General features: G+C 56.3%; 1 protein-coding gene across 8 annotated transcripts in view; it reads left to right on the top strand.

The window, feature by feature from the left end:
• OSBP2 (oxysterol binding protein 2) overlaps positions 1 to 23182 on the top strand; it is a 168696-nt gene that overhangs the window by 116914 nt on the left and 28600 nt on the right. For all 8 annotated transcript variants that reach the window (XM_036874354.1, XM_036874350.1, XM_036874351.1 and 5 more), the window contains one exon: positions 18717 to 18973. In XM_036874354.1, coding sequence (XP_036730249.1) covers positions 18717 to 18973 — 257 coding nt within the window. The remainder of the gene's footprint in view (positions 1 to 18716; positions 18974 to 23182) is intronic.

Genomic DNA, 23182 nt, shown 5'->3' with positions numbered 1-23182 from the left:
TTAGATGACTGTGAATTGTTTCCCCTTCTTCTATTTTTTGACAAAGTTTGTATAAGAATTGTGTTATTTCTTCCCTAAATATTTGGTAGAATTCACCAGTGCAGACATTTTGACCTGACCATTTTCTTTGAGGAAAAGGTCTTTAATTTTAAATTCACTTTCATTATAAAGGACTTTTATTTTTTTCTTGTGTAATTTTTGGTCATTTGTTCTTCAAGGAGTGTTCCAGTTCATCAAAGTTGTCAAACTTATTGGCATAACATTGTACATAATATTTTTTAAATATCCCTTTAATGTCAATAGAGCTGTATGATGTTTCTTTCATTCCTATTATTAGTAATTTGTATTTTCTTTATTTCTTGATTATTCTAGCTAGAGGCTTAAATTTCATTGATCTTTTCAAAGAAAATCTTTTCAAAGCTTTTACTTTAATTTTCCCATTGTTACTGTTCTCTATTTCATTGGTTTTTGCTCTTTTTTTAAACCATTTTATTCCTTCTACTCACTTTGATTATAATTTGCTCTTCTTTTTCTATTTTCTTAATGTGGAAGCTTAGATCACTCATTTTAAACCTCTCTTCTTTTTCATAATAAGCTTTAAAGCTATGCATTTCCCTCCAAGCACTGCTTTAGCTGCATCCTATAAATTTTTGATATGTTGTACTTTATCATTCATTTAAAAATATTTTCTAATTTTCCTTGTGGTTTTTATTTGACCCATTAGTTATTTTAAAGTGTGTAGTTTAATTTTCATGTATTTGGGTATTTTCCAGGTACCTTTTTGTTATTGCTTTCTAATTTAATTCTGTAGTAGCCAGAGAACATATGCTTTATCATTTTAAATTTGAGACTTGTTTTATGGCTTAGCATTGCTCTGTCTTGGTGAATACTTCATGTACTGTTTTAAAGAATGCGTATTCTACCATTGTAGGATGTGGTGTTCTATAAAGGTCATTTAGGTCAAGTTGATTGATAAAGGGTACTTGAAGATTCACATCTTCTAAATCTTTGTTTTGTCTCTACCTTCTAGCAATTGCTAAGACAGTAGTATTGAAATCTCTAACTATAATTGTACATTCCATTTCTGGCTTTGCTTCATATACTTTCAAGCTCTCTCATGAGGTACATGCACAATCAGGAGTTTGTATCTTCTTAATGAATTGACTTCTTTTGTTGTTATGAAATTTCCCTCTTTATCTCTGTCCTCAAGCCTCTTTTCAGATGTTTTTAAGGCCATACAGTTTTCTTGTAATTGCTGTTTGCCTGGTGTTTCTTTTTCTAGTATCTTACTTTTAGCCCATCAATGTCTTTATATTTAAAGTGCGTTTCTTATAGAAAGCATATGGTTGGTTATTTTATCTATGGTTTTATATTTAAAGGGGTTTTTTATAGATAGCATATAATGAGTCTTGCTTTTTTATCCAGTCTGATAAAGCCTCTGACTTTCAGAGTGTTAAGACCGTTTTAATTTAATGTAGTTATTGATATGGTTGGGCTTAAATCTACTATTTTGCTGTTTGTTTGGTCTCATCTATTTTGTTCTTTTTTTCTCTTTTCCTGCCATCTGTGGTATTATTTTTAGTATTCATTTTTTTCCTTTTATTAGCTCACAACTGTACATCTCTCTTCTCAGTGGCCGCTCTAGGGTTTACATTGTGCACCTTTAACTTATCACAGTCTTCCTTCAAATCATATACCATTTCAGCTGTAAGTAAGAACCTTGCAACAATATATTTACTTCCATGGGCCCCACCCTTTCTGCTGTGTCCTATTTTACTTTTGAAGATACACTTTTTTTACTTGCTCTATACAGTTATCTTTAAATGAAATTTAAAAATGAGAAAACCAACATCTTTTATGTTCACTCACATATTTATTTTTTCTGTTACCAAACCGAACTTGGGTCCGCTCACCCACTGCACAGCAAAGCCAATCTACTGACACTGGTTTGTGGTGAAGGAAAGTTTGGTGCTTATTTGCAGGGCACCAAGCAAGGAGAACAGTGGCTTATGCTCAAAGACCCAAACAAGAGACAGATGGCTTTCAGGGAATGGTTTTAATTTAAAGGCAACATTTGGGGTGAGGGCTGCAGGGTGCATGACCTTCTTCGGATTGGTTGGTGGTGAGGTAACAAGGTGATGTTTCCAGAATCTTAATCATCAACCTCCTGGTTCCAGCCATTCTGGGGTCTGCATCCTTGTGCTCAGCATATAGCTACCATCTTCCACCTGGGTGAGGGTCATCATCCTGCAGAACTCAAAGATATGTGTCAGATTGTTATGTATATCCCTTGAGGAGGAACTAGGACTCTGTTTTTTTTTTCTTTTTCCTTAAATTTATTTATTTATTTATTTATTTTTATATTTGGCTGCATTGGGTCTTCGTTGCTGCACGCAGGCTTTCTCTAGTTGCAGTGAGTGGGGGCCGCTCCTCGCTGTGGTGCTCAGGCTTCTCATTGCAGTGGCTTCTCTTGTTGCGGAGCATGGGCTCTAGGTGCACAGGCTTCAGTAGTTGTGGCACGTGGGCTCAGTAGTTGTGGCTCATGGGCTCTAGAGCGCAGGCTCAGTAGTTGTGGCGCATGGGCTTAGTTGCTCCACGGCATGTGGGATCTTCCCAGACCAGGGCTCGAACCCATGTCCCCTGCATTGGCAGACAGATTCTTAACCACTGCACCACCAGGGAAGTCCCAGGGCTCTGTTTTATGCTGAATATTGTCATTACTTTTCTTGCTTAACTGCTTTTCCTTTGTTTTTACATTCCCCCACCTCCCTAACTAGTAAATGCTTGTGCCTGCTCTTTGGAACTTAGGGAAGGTCTGGGGGACTAAAGCCTTTTTCCTACAAACAAGACTCGGAGGGGCTTTTGTACCTGGAAGTCCCCGCAGGGTCCTGCCCGGTGTCATTTCTAGCTGTCTTCACTCCCTTTTCTGGATCTGAGTTTCCATTTGGTATCATTTCCTCTCAGCTTGAAGAATTTCCTTTAACATTTATTGTAGGTCAGGGAGCCACAAATTCTCTCAGGTTTTATTTGTCTGAACATATCTTTACTTCATCTTTATTTTTGGAGGACATTTTTATAAACTATAAAATTCTAGGTTTTTTTTTTTCTCTCTCAGCTCTGTAAGGAAGCTGTTCCTTCTTTGTCTTCTGGCTCATGTGCCCACTGCCCTGGCACATCCCCGTTCATGGCCCCAGCATCCAAATCCCAGAATCAAGCTGCCCCTCAGATGACTGGGGGCAGCACCTCGTCTCACAGATCCCCAGCACCCCTGGCACTTAAGGAGGCCAGAAGTAGAGCCCACAGCACAGGGGTGTGGTGACCTGCGAAGTGCATGACCTTGGAAACATCTGGATGTGCATGTCTGGAAGTGCATGTCTGGAAACATCACCTTGTTACCTCACCACCAACCAATCCGAAGAAGGTCATGCACTGCGGAGTGACTTTGTGTTGCCAGCAAGCAGTGACCCTCTGTTGTTGCCTGGGTCTCTGCCTCAGGCTCACCTGCTCCAGAAAAGGGGCCTTTTGTAGGACACAGCCATTCCATGGCCCCAAGTCCTCCGGCCCTAAACGGCCTGAATATTCCTCAGCTCAGCATAGCCCAAAGGCCTCACAGCCCCCCACTACCTGTTCCATCAGTCCCTCCCCCTTCCAGCCAGGGTGGGCCTAGGACAAGGACACCAGAAAGTTGTCAGCCACAGTGACCTATTTAAGGGGAGCCCCGCCAGGCCAACGTGGAGCCAATGGAAATGGGTCTCGGGTGGAAACTTGGCCCAAAGATGTTGGATCTCTGCAGACCGTCTGGTTGTAATTCAAGCCCGCCTGGCTGTGGGGTTTCAGATTGTGCAGGACTGTGTTCTGATGCCCTTGCTGACTGCATGGTACCTTTGGGTGGGTCCAGGTTTCTCCCTCAGCCCCGTGGCCTAAGTGAGAAGCCCCTGGGCTCTGCAGTTGAGGGGAAGGTCTCAGCCAGGCTCTGGGGACCTTGCGTTGCCCGGGCTGTGAGGAGCCTCCCCGCAGGCTCAGGCAGCAGCTGCTGAGGAGGGGTCCCCAGGACTCAGATAGAGAGCCCGCCGGCACAGCCCCAGGTGGGCAGGTGGCCCTCCTCTAGGGCTTTGCTCTGAGACAAGGTTCTTCCTTCCCCGCTCCCTCCCCCTCTTCCCTTGTCTCTGCTGCTTTTCCTTCCCCTGGCCTCACAGTGGCTGTCACTTCCACCATGTCACCCTCCCCACAGTTCCCTGTGGCAGTATTCCCTGCCCAGGCACCAGCTCCTAGTCACTAAGACTTGGCAGTTGGAAACAGCCCCCTTCTATTTTTAGGGACAATCACTTGCAGTTTTCTTCGCAAATACCATCACACGTTGGAATTTCTAATTTCCATTTCTTTTAGAAAACAGAAAACCAATTTCTTGATTTACAGTAAGCAATGTTTCAGCCAAGAGCCTGAGAATGATGCTTGCTGGCCCAGCAGAAAATAGTTCTCCCCTGACAGAGGCTGGGCGAGCAGATGGTCAGAGCCAGGGGCCGCTGGGGAGGTGGGGGCCATGCCTTCATCCCTGCCCTCGGGAGCAAACAGCCAGTGAAATCCCACCTCGTTAGTCTTTGGCCAAGCTCCTCGCAAGCAGGTTCCTTCCCGAATGTGGACTTTTCTGGGGCCTCACTATTTTCAGATTGATTTTCCTCCTTAGCAATCACTGCTCAAGTAGCTTTTCCCCCTGAGCCAAGCCTTGGAAGCCACCTGCCCACAGTGGTGTCTGCACGGTCCTGCTGGTAGGGCCCCTCGGAGCTGTGAGGGGTGGCTGCCCTCCTCGTCCAGCAGGTGCGGGGACGGGGCTGGGGAGGCGACGGTGGACATGGGCAGGGGCACAGCTGACTAATGGAGGAACGAGCCGTGCAGAGGGCAGGGGTGCTGGTGACCAACGCCCTCGAGCCTTTTCCACTGCAGGCCTTTCCTCAGCCCTGTTTCCTTCCCCCACCTCTGGGTCTGAGCCCCGCTTCTGACTCCCAGATCTGGGCTCTGCCTGCCTGGCTGGGATGCAGTTACTCTCACAATCAGCATTCTGCTCCATCTCACGGTGGCAGGGCCTCCATGGATCCTGGCCTCTGGCCTGGCTCCCAAGGCTTCTTCATAAATGACCAGTTCTGCTGAATCATCAAATCCGGGGTGGAGTTGGGGTAGCTTGCTTGGTCACAGGGTTGTTTCTTCCCCCTCCCCCTCCCAGAGCACAACTAGCAGAGAAGCCTCCAGGCCCAGGGTCAAATGCACGTCCGCATTAAGGCCTGCATTAACCGTAGCTGGTGGACCTTCTCTGCAGAGCAGTGGGTCTGCCCGGTAGAGGCCCTTCCTTACAGGAGCAAACACTGGGGCCCAGAGAAGGGAGAGACCTGCTCAAAGTCACACAGTCTGTTGGTGGCCGAACCAACACTCAAGCTGAGGACCTGCCCACCCAGCAGTCTCCCTAGCGACCTGGGAACATAGGAAACACAAAACAGAAGGCTAGACTGGGAACTGGAAAGCCTTGATGTCTTCCGGGTGCAGGAATGCCTTCTTCGGCCGCACTGACCCTCATCCCCAGCCTCCCCCTGTCAGTTCTGGGTCGGGGCTCCCAAGGATGTGGGTCACGAAGAGGACTGTCCACTGCCCTCCGTGTCCTCCAGGAGGAGTGTTCAGATGCCTGCGAACACAGGGCCTGTGCCAGGCTCCTAGCTGCATGGACAGTGACCCAGAACTAGGAGAGGAACAAAAGGGCCTTTGGAGGAGCCAGACAGCCTCCAAAAATATCCCTACCTCCTGCCCCTTTCTCTTGGCCTCACTCTGTGCCGGGTCACTTTAAACACATTCTGCCAAGTGTACTCTTCTGGTGTTGCCATCAGAGACTGGCGGCCTTCCCTTCAGGTGACCCTTCAGGTGGCCGCCTCTGCCCACCTGGACCTCAGACCGGCAGGGAGCAGGCAGTCATGGTAACCTGGCTCCAGGTGTGCCTGGATCGCGGGGCACACGCCTTTCAAGTGACGAGAGTTCCCATCCACCCTCCTGGCCCCTGAGAGGTCCCTTGCTTGGGTGTTCTTGGTCGCCGGCAGTCATGGAATTGGAACAAGGGACAGTCCCCGTTATGGGTAGCATGTGGGAGCGGGCGGGAAGAGATGCCACTGGCATCAGACAGGTTGATGAGGTTATCTTGAGGAGGATTGCTGGTGATTGTTTCTTTGCTACTTTATGCTTTTCTCTACAGGGCTTTTTGACTTTTCTACCTTCAGCATGGCTCTTTTTTATAGCCAGGTAATAATGGCTGATGTTCGTGGCCTCACTGTGGCAGACACTGTGTTAAGCACGTTACAGGCATTGACCCATTTTACAGATGAGGAACTGAAGGTAAAGAAGTTAAGTAGCTGCAAGGTCTCAGGGGTGATAAACAGCAAACTGGGACTTGCAGGTCTGCTTGACTCTAAAGGGGAGAGCGTCTTACGTGGGCATTTAAATGAAAGGGGTGGCTCTGTCCCCTTTCTGTTTAAGACACAACTTGGCCTGTCCACCCTGCATAGAGCGGACTATGAGACTCCACCACCCAGGCAGGGCCTGTGGGTCTCCTCCTCACCCTCCCCACAGAGCTTGGCCCAGGGCCAGGCCCCCACTCACCACCCACAGCCAGAAGAAGCAGGAGGACACTCTGAGGTCTGCAGGGCGGGAAAGAGGAACTTTGCAGGGACTGGGCAGCTAAGGGGGGTGGGTCATAGGGTGAGCGGGTTGTGATTGCTGCGTTCTCTCAAGAGCCAGGGGAAAACCCTGAACCCGTCACCGCTCACCTGCACACTGCCCTGGGGTTCACAAAACGCTTCCCACCATCGTCCCTTGTGGCATCCGTTCATTCAACAGGTTTCTGTTTGGCACCTCCTGCGTGCAGGCCCAGGAGGTGGAGGTCAGCCAGGCAGACACAGCCCCTGCCCCTCCAGGGCCCATCGGGCTCCTAGGTGGCGGGACCCCTCTCCCAGCCCTGGCCACCCCCCTCCCCCGCCTCCTCCCCGACCCAGTCACTCTCTGTCATTGATGCCTAGAGGCGGCCACACATGGAAAGCTCTTTAGCGTGATTACGTGGGCGTCCGATGATTTCCAAGGATAAGCAGCTGTGGCTGTCTTCGGGCCAGGAAAATGTAATCTGGCAGTTTCCAGTGAGCGGCTCAACTATGCTGGCGCAGTTGGGGGTGGATCAGTGGGTTCTCGTGTGGGTCGGCAGACCTTGCTTCAGTTCAGTCCCACTTGCTTTGGCTGTGAGACAGGTGTTTGTGCTGAGCAAGATTAAACACTCTCACAGGTGGGGCTCCTTGTTGTTCATTAAAGGATCCTTCTCATTGGTCAGGGATCGCTGGACCCACAACAGGAAGCGGAGGGGGTGGGACCAGGGGGGTGGGCGCCCTTCTCTGGTGGGGAGAAGTGTGAGGTGGGCTCAGTGGCCTCTGAGGAGTTGTGCTCGCGGTTGGGCCAAGGGCAGTGCTTCCCCCCTGCCTGCGAGGGCAGAAAGAAGCTGTTCCGTGGTGTTCCCGCCACGGCCCCAGCAGCTGGCGCCACGGGGAGGCCACGGCTCGTAACCTGATGGGATCTGGGGCAGCTGCTAACAAGTAACGACGTCGTGGAAAAACAGGACCAGAGGTGAGACAGCAACACCCAAACTGAAATTGTGTTATGTGGACAAAGGCTGGATTTCAACAGGGAAACAAGGACGTTGTTTAATTTCCTGAGCTGGCAAGCCGAGAGGACTTTTTTCCTTTTCTTTGGTTACCCAGAAGGCAGTGTAGGGCCCTGGAGAGAAGGGAGCCCCAGGAGCCAGGTGCCTGGAGGCCACGTGAGCCCCTCGGCCTTGGTTCCCTGGTCTGCAGAGCTGGGAGGCAGCACCTGGAGGTGGGGTGCAGGGTGCGGGGGACAGATATGGGGCACTGAGGAAACGTGTGGCTGGAGCCTCGGATTATGAGGTGTTAAAGCTGGTGAGGCCTCGCCAGCATCTAACCCAGCAGTTCTCACCCGGCTGTGGTGTGAAATCTCCTGGAGAAACTTTTTTAAAAAACTGATGCCCTTCCCGCCACCAAGGCACCAGGCGGTCCCCCTGACCTGGAGGCCGGGCCTGCAGGGGGCTTTCTGTGAGCCAGGAGTGAGCAGACAGGTGGGATGGAGTTTAGAGGCTTGCAGTGGAGGCTGGGGGGAGCACGGCAGCCCCCCGAGGAGGCTCACTGTTGTCTGGGTGGGGCGGGCGCCTCGGGGAGGAGCCACCGTGCTGAGACGCAGGTGGGTTCCTGTCTCGACATCAGCAGGGTGGAGGAAGAGGAGCGTCCGTGCTCCAGCTGCCCCTCTCTTGCCCCGTAAACAAGGGCTCAGGTGAGAGCAGCAGCGCCTCGCCCCCAGTCAGCTGGCACCGGCAGGGGGTGGGCTGCAGTGTCTCTGCCCAAACCCAGCTGGCGTGGGGTCCGGCCCTCACGCACCTGCCTCAGGTTGGCTGAGGGGCAGCCCACCTCTGCACCTTGGGACCTTGGGGTGAGACTCAAACCAGGACGGGGCAGATGAGTGAGTCTGGAGCGGGGTGGTGGGTAGGACACCAGCTCTCTGCAGTGCTGGATCTGGGACGGCCCCCCGTTCCTTTAGGAGACCCCGTGGAAACCCTGGTTCGGTTGGAAGCTCTGGGTGGGCTGGGCGCTCTGCGGGCCGGAGGGGGCTGTGGGTGGCAGGTTGGCTTCAGCATCTCAGAAGATGCCATAATTGGAGCCTGTGCCTCTGTTTTTAGGCTCCATCTCTGCACCAGTGTTTATTTCCCTGGAGGTGGGCCCTGCTCCCAGAGCCGTCCATCATCCTGAGGATGCTGTGTGGCCCCAGGTCACAGCCCTCTGCTGAGGAGGAAGGCACCTGGTTCTGTGGGCGTCCTAGCCGTCACTTGCATACACTTATTTTTCACCCGTCGTTGTGGCTCATGGCTCTGACCCTGTGCCCTAGCCCGCTCCAGCGAGAGGAAAGGGGGTTTGCTTCTTTGCTCTCTGAGATTTTTGCCCAGCCTTCCGCTGCTTGCTGGCCTCTACAGCCAGCCCAGGGGTCCCTGGGGGCGTTTTCCCCTGGGAAGATCAGCGATTCAGTCACCACAGATACTGGCCTGCAGCTTCGTGTTTGTGGGTGAGGTTCCTGCCCCTGCATCCCCGGTGCACTGGAAGCAAAGCCTGACTTTTGTGCCAGCCCGGGGCACCCATCCCTGGGGCCTCACCCCAGCCTTGTTGATAGCTGTCCAGGTTGGGGTGCCACCCCTGCACCCCTCTCCAGCGGAAGCTGCTGGAGAGCCTGAACGTGGTCTCACCCTGTTCCTGGTGCCCTCAACACACCCCATGCTGATCCCCAGAGGTGGGGGGGGGGAGATGGGCCACAGAGGGCCCACGAAGGTCATATGATGCCGGTGCTCTGGCTTGTGTTTTCCATCTGCCTACCAGGGTTTCACGATTTATTATTTATTATTATCTGATTTTTCCATCAGATTAGATCCCTACATGCCTTCCGGTATCCTCAAGGCCAAGCTTCTCAGAGCTTTCAGTCACCTACCTCCTTGGCTGGGAGGGACGTCATTCATCCTATTTTTGGAAGTTTTTTTTTTTTTTTTTAAATCACTGGTTCCTTTTTCTGCAGAAGCCCCTGCAGGACTAGTGTCCCACAGAATCTACTTTGGGAAAGACAGACCTGCTTTCCTTCTGGATTTCCCAGTCAGGAAGGACTAGCAGTACCTTGGTGGGGGGGCACTCCCGTTCCCAGGGGCCCCCAGTGGCTCCCTGTCTCGTCTGACCTGGTTCCCGTGCCTCACTCTGCAGCGCGGAGGCCTCCGACCTGCCTCAGGGACTGCACCTCAGAGGTGCTCATCCTCAGGGCTCCGGCCCGTCCCACCACCAGCCCGGTGCCCCTGCTCCCTCATCTCCCTGGAGCAGCACCCTCCTCCTGTGTCACCCTCCTGCAGGGTGCGCCTGTAAGGCAGCCGCCTCCTCCCACGGCCTCTTGGGACCCCACCCCGGGGCTCCTGTCTGAGCCCTTCTCTGTCAAGACTAGGGGACCTCTCAGCCTCCCTCTCCCCATTGCCTGAGTGGGGCCCTCCTCCAGGGCAAAGGACCACAGGAGCAGTGTCACCCCAGGCAGGGCTCACCTCCCCACTCGCCCGGTCCAGGCCAGGTGGAGGTCACTGGCCAGCGCAGGCTTCACCTCGGGCTGGGTGGAGTGAGCTGCTGCAGTCTCTCAGCCTCAGGGCCATGGGGGTGGCAGGTGCCATCAGACTCTCTGTAAAGACCACTCTGCCAGTCCCAGCTCCACCACTCAGGAGCCTTGGGGTCTTGGGCACAGTCCATAACTCTCCACGCCACCCATTCCTCTCCTGGGTGTGGTTCGTGCAGCAGACTGTGTCATAACGTGGCGAAGTCATGACCCAAGGAAGCACAGGATAGGCTGTCACTGAGCAACAGGGCTGTAGGGTCTCAGACCCACCAAAGTCACTTGACCTCGTGGACCTGCCTCAAGGCCTGTTTCTGTTGTCAGCATCCAGCTGATTGGATTCTGCAATTGAATTTGGGCAGCTTAACAAACCTCCGGAAATCTAAATAACCGTCAGCAAACCTGCTGTAATTGAATTTTTGAGATGCTAACACTGCAAATTGGAAATGGCTGTTCTCTGCTGAGAGTGCAGGGCCCCGCGGTTCTCACTTGAAACCAACGCCCGCTGGCTGTGCTTGTCTCCTCAGAGGCCCTGCGGTGGGGTCTCTGCACAGCCAGACTGCAGGAAAGTTCTTAGTGTTCAGGCGAGATGAAAGCCCCCCATGGGGTCCTGGGGGCCCCAGGTAGGTGTGGCCACTCAGGGTCCCAGAAGGACCCTGCAGGGCTGGAAGGCTGCAGGGCTCGGGGGTTAGGCCTTGTCCCCTCCCTGTCGTGCGGAGAGGGAGGGGAGCAGCGCCTGTCCCCATTAATCCATTAACCACGCTGCTGGGTCAGGGAGCACCGCTGGGTTAGGGCATGATGTCAGCATCGTCAGCTGCCGTTCTAAGTTGGGTCTCAGGCCACGGGCACAGCGGGGCCCACGCTGCACTGATGCAGGCTCCCTGCCACGGTGGAGCGGGGAGCAGGGATCCTTCCCCACCCTCCCTGTGCCCTCTCTTCTGTGGAGTGGCAGGGGGCTGGGACGGGGCCAGCCTGGGATGAGCAGGCACTCAGACAGCATGTGTCCTGTCCCCCCGCCCCTTCCCCACACCAGCCAGTGGCACTCCTTGGCTGTCTGCTGGCCTCCACCTGCCTTGCGCCACCCACCCATGGATGGCTGGATGGCTGTGGGTCCCCTTGTGTGGCTGCCTCCTCCCGTGACTCCTGGCCAATGGGACAAGGCTTCTCTCTTATCTCCCTGACCCCTCTGGGCCCTGCCCGGTCAGTGGCCTAGTGCCTGGCTAGCAAGTTTTGTACCTTGTCATCCAAGAAGCCATCACCTTCTTTTTTCATTTTTGGATGTTACTCCCATCAGCCGGAGGCAGGTCCAGGGGCAAGTGCTGGGGAGCCCGAGGGCTCAGGGCAGTGCTCAGGTGAAGCGATGGGTACTGGGCCTTGGGGAGCAGCCATCTTTTTTTAAAAAATAAATTTATTTTATTTATTTATTATTTTTGGCTGTGTTGGGTCTACGTTGCTGCGTGTGAGCTTTCTCTAGTCACGGCGAGTGGGAGCTACTCTTCGTTGCAGTGTGCGGGCTTCTCATTGCAGTGGTTTCTCTTGTTGTGGAGCACAGGCTCTAGGTGCGCGGGCTTCAGTAGTTGTGGCGCGCGGGCTCTAGAGCGCAGGCTCGGTAGTTGTGGCGCATGGGCTTAGTTGCTCCGCGGCATGTGGGATCTTCCCGGATCAGGGCTCGAACCCGTGTCCCCTGCATTGGCAGGCGGATTCTTAACCACTGGGCCACCAGGGAAGCCCCGGGAGCAGCCATCTGCAGACAGAGGAGAGGAGGAAAGAAATCCGGGGAGTGGCAAGGAGGTGAGAAAGCCACGGGGTCTCCCTGGCACTGGATGGGCTAAAGAGCCAAGAGGAAGCAAGGGCGTGGAGCGCAGGCAGAGCATGGCCTGGCTGGGCGAGGGCAGGGGTCCCTGGCTTCCTGGCACCTAGAGGTGGATGAGCCATCTGAATGTCCCTCCCTGTTCAGAACCCTGCTGGTGTCCCTGGACTTGTCTTCCCACCTCCATAGGCCTGTCCCCTTCCACTGCAGTCCTGTCCCTCTGCCAGGACCCATCTAAGCACCACCTCCCCCCGAACCTTGTCCTGCCCAGCGCTGGGTGGAGGTGCAGAGGGAGGCGTGAGTGCTGGGCTTCCCCAGCCTTCACCTCACCTGTCCTGAGGCCCCTCCTCAGCCAGGGCTGCTGTCACTCATCTCCAGCCACAGTGTGTGAGGGGAGGGGGCCCTGGTCATCCTGTGCCTTGACCCCGAGGAGCTTGTGGGCAGGCAAGGGCAAAGCCAGATTCCCCAGAGAAACAAGCAAGAGACAGTGCAAAATGGGGCAGCCACAGGGCCCCTGGCTCCCATGGCCCCACCATGTCACCTCTCCCACCTTCCAGACCAATCTGTGCAGCCTTTTGGTTTCTTGGTTTCAAAAAGCTGCCTCCCCACCCAGAAACTTGATACATTTTCCTCAAAGATGGGGGAAAAAAGCTCCACTTCTAAAAATAGCCCACCTGGCTCTGCTCTGCTGGCTGTTTCCATGGCAACCCACTCCTTCCCAGGAGTTCCAGGTGAAAGAGGGTCCCGGCCCTGGTGCGGGTGCCCAGTGGCTCCTCAGCTGCAGCCGGCTACTGAAGGGTTCAAGGAGACCCCCGAGTAGGGGTGGGGGCACAGCAGAAACACCGGGGCTCCCTCTGGCTCCAAGCCTTTATGATTTGAAGTAAACTCAAGACTGGTTATGTGCAAAAAGTGAGCTGTGCTGATGAGGGTGACAGGGATATTGGTGGGTGGGGGGCCAGGAAGTCCCAGCTCTGCCCTGGCTGCACGCTGGGGACTTAAATCCTTTTCCAGAGGAGGTATGAATATCCCCAGAGTATGGACGAGCACCCTTAGCCAAGGCCACGTGGGGTTGAAGCAGGACTGCTTGCCTCAGAACCGGGCTCCTCCGCTGTCCCAGGCCACCTCCCTGAGCAGTCAGGGAGGCATGTGTGCCAGGCTTGAGGGGAGAACAGAGAGACCTGTGAGGTCTCTGTGCCCAGGTGGGAGTCTCAGTGCTTATCTAGGGAGCGTCCAGGGACCACCCCTCAGGGCAGTAAGTCAGAGTACTGATCAGCTTCTGGTGTTGCTGGCAATCCTTGGCTTGCAGATGCTTCACTCCAGTCCCTGTGTCATCACGAGTGTTTCTGTGTCTTTGCTCCTCTTCCTATAAGGAGGTCAGTCATATTAGATTAAGGACCCGCCCTATTCCAATATGACCTCATCTTAACTAGTTATACCTGCATCAGCCCAAATAAGGTCACATTCTGAAGTTCCAGGAAGGGCATGATTTTGGGGGCACACTAGCCAACCCAGGATAGCCCCTAAGGGTTGGAAGCTCATGCACTTGGGAAGCTTGCCATGGATGGGAGGCCACTGCCGTACTCTGCTGGCCTGGCCGGGATGGACTGAGAAGTTGTGACTGCTGCCTTGTAAACACGTTGGTAACCCGAGTTTTATGGATTTATTCTCATCTAACAAAAAGGAGAATTCATTCTTGCATTTAGCTGGTGAAAATCAGTGGGTATTTCAGGAGTCGGTGCTTTTCTAGAAATGGTCGTGTCTGAGAACAGGCTGGAGCCCTTTATTCCACGGTCATTTGCTGCACGTGATCCCGCCATCCCCAGAGCTGCCTGCACCTTACCTCGAACCCCGCCCCTGGCTTGGAGGCTGGATTGGTTGTTCTTTCCATGTTCCACAGTCTGGAGCTGCTGTTTGCTTTTGTCACTTTAGCCAGGGAGGCTCGGGGTGCCACTGGCTGAGGAATGTCAGGCCTGAGTTCCCCAGGAAGTCATTAGAAGGTGCAGGCTCGTTGGCGCAGAGTTGCCTGGGGAAGAAGAGCAGAGTCACCTTCCCCATCTGCCAGGCCCGCTTCTTGGTCTCAGAAGCCACAGCCTTTGCAGCTGGTGGAGCAACTCACTGGGCTCCTGCTGAGTCGCTTTTCTGTGAATAGAAGCACACCCGGAGCAGCAGTGCAAGACAGGCAGGCAGAGCAAGGCCTGGGGAAGCAGGGGTTCAGCACGATGGCCCTGGCAGCTGGGGCCGGGAGGATGGGAGGGCAGAAGCCCCTGCCGCCTGCCCCCTGCCTGGGCCTCCCCTTTGCCCCCTCCAGCTCTCCAGTCCTTCCTCTGTCACAGACCCTCCAGTTTGGCTCCCTGGGGTCACTGTCCTTGGAGGCTGGCCGTGCAGGGATGTGGGCTCCTGTTCTCTGGCTGCTGGTGGTCTTGGCCAGTTGCTTCCTGCCCTGAACCTCAGCCCTCCCGCTGAGATGAGGGTGTGGGTGGCAAGGTCTGCAGTCCCCCCGCCACCCCTAGGGCAGACATTCTGGCTCTGTCCCCTTCCTGGTGAGGCTGACAGTCTCGGGAGGGGTGGGGGAGGAGGGTGAGATGATGTAGGCTAGCAGGGAGAGGGCAGGGCGAGATGCTCCCGTTAGTGACCCCCTCAGTGTGGCCTGTGCTGAGAGACCGGGGGAGGGACCCCAGCCCCACCACTTACTCTCCGTAGGACCCGTCCTGCTCTGAGCCTCTGCTTTCTCACCTGTAAAATGAGGATGCTAAGGGTGCAAAGATTAAGTGAGTTATTTGTCCAGTGCTTTAAGAAGTGCCGGCACCTTGTGTATGCCCTGGCCACTACTGCCACTGTCCATTGCTGCCACCATCCATTGCTGTGGCTGTTTGCTGCCGGACGCCGCCTTCCCACCCAGCCCTTCATGGCTGAGCAGTAGGAAGCTGCCTCTTCCAGAGCTTGCTTCCCGAGCTGCCGAGACTGGGCTGGGTCTGAGTGCAACTCATGCAGCATTTCCCGGAGCGCACCAGCTGGTGCAGAGCCAGCCAGAGGCCAGCATGAGTGGAGCAAGGCAACTGACCGCAGGGAGCTCGGTGGGGGCGGGTGAGGGGCCCTGCAGGCCAGCGTGTCCCGGGGAGAGCGGGAGAGACGGGCCTCGGGCGCAGGGGTTGAGATTCGGCGTGGAGGATGACAAACAATTCTCGCCAGGCAGAGGGCAGGTGCCATGTGCACTTTGGGCTCCCCTAACCGGCCCCTTGCTCACACCCACTGCCCGGTGAAGGGTGTCTCCTGTCCAGTCCTGCCCCCTCCACCCTCGGCCCCGTGCTGGTACCTGAGCAGATCTGAGTGTCCCTCCCCACCGCGCAGGGACAGCAGGCTCCTCATGTCAGCGGCTGGGGCAGACGTGTGAGCGCCCCTGCCTGGCGAGGTGCCCCGGAGCTCAAGCTTCTGCTCTCCGACCACCTCATTTTTCCTACACTGCGGGCAGCCTGGAAGCTCCTCCGCATAGCTGCTCTGTGCTGAGTCCTGGCCTTCACGTGAGCTTTGAGGCAGGCCAGGGCTCCCCCGTGGGTGGATGTGTGGCTTCGATGTGGTCCTAGATTCCAGTTGCTGCTATTCTTGTATTTATATAGTTGCAGAATTCCTGTAGGATTTTAAGTCCGTGGATAGTTCAGTGTCTGCTGTGTTGTTGAGATGTGGATTCTTACTTTGTTCCTCTCAGATGCTCACTGTGCCTGAGTTTTATTCCCAGTGGGAGTGGGGACAGTGAAGATGTGTGGGGTCAGAAAAGCCTGAGAACCCCCAAGGCCACAAGCTTGAGAACCACAGCCTAAGCGACTTTGCACGTATGAGTGTTTTCCTTCCTTGGACGACATGCCCCACCAGCAGAGCTCCCGTCCGGGGGGCAGGTGGGGGTGTGGGGGGCAGTGGAAGCCGAGGAGCCCTTTTCATGGCTCTTGATGGGTAACTGCCAGTTCATCCTTCAGAAAGCACAAGATGAGTTAATGCCATCTATTCTTTTTGCTACTTTGAGGAATGTCACATTGAGCGGTTTCATTTGCATCTCTGATGTTGAGCTTCATCTGTGTGTCCCACGTGGATTTACTCCTTGCAAAGACCCCTGACCCTGAACTGAGACCTGGGACTCAGCCTGGCCACAGTTCACCATTTGGGGGCCAGGGTCCCCTTCATTGTTCAGCTCTGCCCTTCAGTCTGTCACCAGCCTCCTCTTATCCATGGACCTCTGCTCAAATGCCCACATATTCCGTTTTGCCAAGGGATGAAGGCCCAGGCTCCTTAGCTGTGCCCTCTACCCTCTCCAGCTAGCTCCTCTGTGCCCCAACCCTACTGCTCACATCCTTCTCCAGACCCTGCCCTTCTGTGTGTGACCTGCCGCTTCCATGCAGGCCTCCTGGGATGCACCCAAGATCATTCATCCAGTCGCTCCTCCTCTCACCCCTCCCCCCCCACCCTCCCTCATTCTGATCACACTGTCCCTCTGAGAGGTACTCTGCCTGCGCATCCCCATAGAACAGACTTTGCTGGTCAGGTGTCTTCCCATCCCTCCCCCAGCAACACAGCCAGCAACTTGGGAGCAGAACAAGCACTTTCCTGTGTCCCTGGCAGCTGGACCTGAACTCGGACCCTAAGAGCTGCTTGCTAAGGTGCGATTACCCACCCTCTGCCCGTCCTGCAGGAAGACGCTCCGAGTTAGGTTGGTCAGTTCTTTCTCAGAGCACAGGGGGTCACTTTCAGGCTGACCCGCAGTCAGCATGCCCCCGTGCGCCCCTCCCAGTGCCCAGCGGCAGCCGTGCTGACTGGTTGGTGGCCATTCTGGTTGTTTGACACATTGAACCTGGAAAGTGAGAGGAGGTTGTGTTGTAACTAAGAGCCTAGGCTCTGAAGCCGGATAGGCCTGGAGGCTCCAGAATTTCCCCGCCTGTGGCCCTGGGCAATTTCAAAGCACCTTTCTGCCCCTCAAACCTACCTCACTGGGTCATCAACGTGCATTAACCAAGGCAGCGCCTTGCCCAGTGCCTGTAACCCAGGAAGGCAAGATAGGCATTAGCCATCGGAGCCTTTCTAAGGTGATCCAGAGAGAGGAAACACCCCTGTGCAGACCCCCCTGGGTTCAGATCCAGCACTGCCCCCTTGATAGCAGGGCCCTAAACCGGTGGCTTGGTGTCTCAGAAGCTGCGTTTTCGTGCCTGCAGAGTGGGAACAGCTGCTGTCTGCCGGCCACTGAGGCTCAGCGTTCACGCTGGTCAAGCGAGTGGCCCAGGGCCTGGCCTGGCACGTGTTGTCTCCAGACACTGGGTCATTTCGGGGCTGCAGTTGGGCTGGATGGGGTGGGCGAGCCCTGCCCCCAGCCTAGATGCTGCCCCCTGCCGCCTCCTTGCTCCGGGCACCCCTCCACGGCTGGCCAGGCCCCTGCCCCCAGCTCAGGGCGTGTGCGGAGCAGTGTCTCAGCTGTGGCCACCCCCATGCACCCTGTCTGCCATGGGAGGAAATCTGTTCTCTCACAATGCGCCCTCTTTTCAAAAATTTCTATCTTGGGTTACAGATTTCCTTCACCAAAAAAAAAAAAAAGTTTCTTGCTGATTATTTCTGAATCAAGGCATCTCAGACACCGCTCGGCAATTACAGCCTCTGGTACTCACAGGCCAGTGTCAAAGTAGCAGCAGGGCCCAGGCCAGCTCCCCACCCCACCCCACTCGCTGCAGAGCACCCCGGAGGCTCCCACAGCCCTGTGCCCCTTTGGACACAAGCTGGGCTGGCAGCGGGCCAGGCTCCAAGGTACCTCAGACTCCCAGGATGGGGTGCCGAGGGCACCTGGGGTCGAGTAAGCAGGGAGGGGGTGGGGCGTGAGCACCTGCCTGGCCCCTCATGGAGACCCCCAGGTGTGAAGAGGGTGGCTCTGGAGGCAGACAGACTAGCCAGGGGGCCTGGGCCAGGGCTTCACCTACCTGAGCCTCATCACCTGTCTGTCCCCTGGGAGCGGTACAGTCCCTACCCTGACAAGGCCATTGAGAGGCCACAGCCAGTGTCTCCACACAAAAGACACCCATAGGTGAGCGTGGCCTTGCTCCTCAGGGGAGACCTGCAGGAGGGGGTCACCGGTCAGCAGCGGGGAGGGAGCTGTGACTGCGGCCTGGGGGGGGTCTTCAGGCCGCCTCTGAAGATGGGGCGGCACTGGGCTGGGCAGGGGTGAAACCTCTGAGGAGCTGGGGGTGGTGAGGAGGTTCCAGGCAGTGGGGACACAGTGGGGACACAGTGGGGACACAGAGGGAAAGGCCCGAAGCACGAGCGCTCGTTGTTTGCAGGGACCGGGGGTGGGCGGACAGCGGAGGGCAAGGTCAGGTTGGCGGGGGAAGCATGGGTCAGCCCGGGCTGGGCCTGTGACGCGGGGACAGTGTCCGGGCTTCATTCAGGGTCTGCGGGGTCTGGGATGGGAGCCGCTCCCGCACAGCCATCTCCACCTCTTCACCCAGACAGCCCACCCCTGCCTGCACATCAGCTTAGGGGGTGCTGGTGCCCCCTGCAAAGCCCTGTCATTCAAGCTGGGCCCCTCTTCCATCCCCCCCTCTGACTCCAGAGGGGCTGTGCAGACACCTCACCCTGGCCAGGAGCCGGGAGCAGGAGCCGGCACCGCCTGGGCCTCTGGGTGTGTGTTGCTCCGTAAGAACCACGGTGATGCCGCGTGTCTCCACAGATGACTCTGGGGACGACGAGGACGGGACTGCCTCCCCAGCTGACAAGAGCGAGCTACACGACACCATCAAGAAGCTCTCCCTGAAGCTGGACGACCTCAGCACGTGCAATGAGCTCGTGGCCAAGCACGGCGTGGCACTGCAGCGCTCCCTGAGCGAGCTGGACGGCCTCAGGATCCCCTGCGAGAGCGGCGAGAAGCTGAAGGCGGTCAACGAGCGGGCCACCCTCTTCCGCATCACTTCAAATGCTATGATCAACGTGAGTGCCCGCCTGCCCGCCAGCGCGGCCCAGGGCCCCAAGGGGGAGGTGGCTCCCCAGTCCCCGGGTGGGTGGCCAGGGTGAGGGACAGGCCAGGGCTCCCTCTTGCTCCCGTCATCCTCCGTGTCATCTCATCCACACGCCGTCACGGGGTGAGGACACTGGTTTTCATTGTTGGGTGGAGCTCGGAGTTGGGTGTGAGATCCGGCTGAGCCCGCAGGTGGTTCAGGCCTGGGCGAGGAAGGCAGCGCCCAACCTGAGCAGCCGGCTCAGCACACACAGTAGGGATGCGGCTGCCGCATTTTTCCGCAACAGCTGCTGCTGCTCTTTCCCCCAGTACGTGGCCCAGATGCAGCAGGATTGGGACCTGTAACCATGGGGGGCTTGCATGTGTGGTGGGGGTCCCTCAGTCAGAAGAGCTTTCGAGTTGAGGCCACCACAGTCGTGCCAACCTGATAGTAAGTAGCTGAATGAGGACCCACGTCTGTGGACTGAGGGGTTCAGCCCCAGGAGTTTCCCCTTTTCCACGGGTTCTGGGAGCCACACAGCTGTGACCGCGAACCGGGAGGGTCTCTCCGTGGTGGCAGAGAGTACAAGGCTGAACCGAGCTTCTGGGCCCTTCCTTTTTCTGCCTGATGAGTGTTCCCCAGAGGTGCGTGTGCTCCCTCTGGACACAGGTCTGATGGCCACAGCCTCCTCCCAAGGACAGCCCCCAGGATGAGCACATCCCAGCCAGGATGGCACCGTGGGAGCTGGGGGCCAGAGCACAGAGGTGTGGGCAGATGGAGGCCGCCGCAGAGGAGGTGGGTCCAGAGAACACGGTTCAGGCAGGCCGGTCAGGCTGGCCGCAGAGACAGTGGGCAGTACCAGTGCCCAGGTGAGCCCCAGGTGGGGGACTCAGCCTCCAAAGCAGGGGGTCAGAGCGGAGACTAGGCTTTCCGTCCAACACCAGGACACCTGAGGGCAGGGTGGGAAGGTGGAGGCTGGAACCCACTGCAGGCCAAGATCCTGTCCCCTCTTCCCACACTCCAGGGAAACACGCACAGGTGCCCGCAGGTGTGGACTTTGTCCATGGCACTCGGGTGCAGTGGCGCCCATGTGCCGAGAGGCTGCTGGACCGCAGCTCTGTGGCTGCCCTGCTGTTTGGCCCTGTCGCTGGTCTTCCCTCTCCTTTTCCCATGTCCACCCTCTCGGCCCTCTGGCCTCCTTACAGCCCCCAGACTCTAGGGGCCTGGGTCACTGTACTTCTTCCGGTGACAGGCACCGATATCGAGCATTTAAGGCATAATGATGCATTTGTGTTTCCCCGCGGTTTCCCTGGCGTGGCCTCCCCACATGCGGAGACTAAAGCCACATCGTCTTGAGTAAGCGGTTTTGGTTTTTCCCAGATAATGCGCTGCTCAGCTGGCGTCTCTAGCGAAAGTATTTTATCAGGCATCAGAGGCTCATCTGTGTTTATGAAGCCATAAAAACAGCTCTCCACCTAAGTGCGTAATGAATTGTTTGATGGGAAGCTCAGGGGTTGATTAGGAAGCCTGTTAGCAGTTCTGGCACCAGGAGAGCCGAACCCAAGTGACGGAGCCTGCACCCTGGGCCAGGATCTGCGCCCCTGCAAACATGGACCTGACGTGAGGGCCTCTCCCCATCCACCTCCACTGTGGGGGCACAGAAGTGAGGTGCTGGGAGCCCAGGCTAGTGCAGAGTCCCGCGTTTCTTCCAGGGACGCTTCCTGACAGCTGCTCCTCACCCGGCAAGAGCCGGCTCAGTTCTGGGAGGCTGTCAGACCCTGAACGCCCAAACCCCCGCTGTGTGCAGAGGGGTCACCTAGGTAAAGCGTCCCCACTCCTGGCCAGGCCTTGGCCTCCACCCCTGTTATTAGGAGGGGTTTGGACCAGGGAGCTGTAACTAAGGCATCCATGTGGCTCCCGCCCCCGAGCCCCAAGGGGAGCCCACTCCCGCCCAGGACCACTTACCCCTCCCCACAGCCTCGCTAGTACCGCTAATATCCACGTGGAGACAGAGGCGCAGAGAACTCCCTGAGCTGCCCAGGGTCACCAGCTGCTAAGTGGCCAAACTGGACGCAAACCCAACTCTGTGTAGCGTGCGGCTGGAGTCACGGCCCTCATGACGGCAAGGGTAAGACCCTCAAGGGCTGCAGAGGCCCCCTTCCACTCTGAGGTCAGCACGTGGAGGGTGGCCTCGCATCCACCTGGGGCAAACCCCCATTCTCAGGGACCTGAGTCCCTGGTGTGCCTTTTACCTTTAGGCTGTAGCCCTACCAGGGTCTTTCCTGGGAAGGTGGGGACCCAGGATGGGTGGAAGCCACCCCCAGCTGTCCCCAGAAGGCACAAATCCTCATCCCTCAGATCCCCCCAGATCTCACTGTAGGAAGAGGAAGCTGCTTCCCCAACACTGGCTTCCTACTGTCTCTCCACCATCCCCTCCCTGCCCCCGGCCCTGACTGACGGGAGCCCCTCCTGGGGAACTCAGAGAATCTCTCCTCCCACCCGCCGCAGGGCCAGGGCAGCCCCCTCCTGTGGATGGTGAATGGCTCTGGGTTTTCCAACTCGTGGGCGCCGATTAAGCCTGGGTCATGGAAGTGGAGCAGAAAATGGGGGACGGCAGGCCACACCAAGTCCGCAGACAAACACATCCTGTGGAGGGCCCTGGGCAGGCTGCACTCTCCCCACACAGGGAGATGGACTGCTGCTTCTTCACTTTTCCCCAAGACGGCCAAGAGTCTGAGGTTGTTCAGCCTTCAGGAGAGAAGTAGAGGGAGATTTCTAAACCTCCTTCAGATTCAGGAGAAGGCATCATTATCATTAGCCTTTAGATCCTGAGCTCCCAGCAGGGCAGGGAGGGAGGCTCTCTGGACAGTTTCCAAGATCCCAGGAACTGTGGCTACTGAGGCAGGCCTGTCCCTGTGGCCCTGCTCCCCAAGGGGGCATCTGGCCCTCCCCTTGAGGATGGCCCCTTTTGTGCGTGTTCGAGGGAACAGGATGTCTCGGGGAGGTTCTGGATCAGGAATATTGAACTGTATTGCCCTTGCCTGTGCTGTACCCTCTAGAATACCCCTTCCCCACCCTTCAGATGCCTGGCAGATCCCTTTTTATCCTTCAGAACCCCACGTGGACGTCACCACGGCCGGGAGGCTCTCCGAGTTCCCCATCAGGAAGCCGTTCCTCCTGGTTAGATCCCCCAGTGGTCCCAGCCCACTGAGCAGTGTTTAGCCCATTATTTCAATGTCTGATCCCCCACCAGGCTTTGTGCCCCTTGAGGTCAAGCTCAGGTCTTACTCACCTGTGGCCCCAACAGTAGCCCAGTGGGAGTGCCCGATACACTCTGTCTCAATCAAAGTGGGTCTTGTATCTCAGGGAAAAAAGTTCTGACTGGCCCACATCTCACTTACCTGCTAAGTGACCATTTACAAAGCCATTCTAGCCCCGTTTGCTCACCTGGACAAGGTCAGTGAGAAAGTGCAGGCTCTGAGCAGGGTGCAGAGCTGCTGGTCACCACCCCTCGCCACCCTGGTCACCTGGCCTTGCAGAGAAATGACCCAGCCTGGTTGCTGAGACATAGGAACAGAGCTTTATGAAATCAAGTCATAAACGTGTTTTTTTCCACGGGAACGTCGTACTGAGCCCTGGCCTCCTTCCCTCCTTTTGTGGTTTTGGTTGGCAGGGTTCTTTCTAGCAGGCCTGGGAGGGTGGTGCCTGGTGGACCTTCAGGAGGCCTCGGGGGGCAGCAGCTGAGCAGGTCAGTGGCTCCATAGTGAACTTGGGGCTCATGCAGTTAGGAAGGTCCTGCCTGATGGGATTTGAACCCAGACCTGAGTGGCTTCCCACTGAGCCTGCCCCGGGCCTGTGCCAGGTAAGGACTCGGCGAGGACCAGGCAGACCCGTCCGGCCCCTGAGCCCATGGTCCAGGGATCTTCCTTGTGATGCTGAGTCTCACGTGGGCTCAGCAGTACAGCCTTTGGGAGGAGTAGCTAAGCAGGGCAGCAGCTCACACACCCACCGGTGAAGGCCAAGTGTGTAGAGGGCCGTGGAAGGGCTGGGGAGCGACCCTCGGTGCCAGCGCGGGGCCTGCAGAGGGAGAGGTAGTGGCCACAGAGTGGGGCCAGAAAGGGTCACGAGGATTTCTCCCAGGCAGGGAAGGAAAACGCTAGCACTGGCCACTTGCTGTGCGCAGGGGGTGCCGAGCTTTTTA

This window comes from Balaenoptera musculus, chromosome 14 (assembly GCF_009873245.2).
Source record: "Balaenoptera musculus isolate JJ_BM4_2016_0621 chromosome 14, mBalMus1.pri.v3, whole genome shotgun sequence".
Taxonomy (NCBI): domain Eukaryota; kingdom Metazoa; phylum Chordata; class Mammalia; order Artiodactyla; family Balaenopteridae; genus Balaenoptera; species Balaenoptera musculus.
This window is presented reverse-complemented; position numbering and strand designations above follow the sequence as displayed.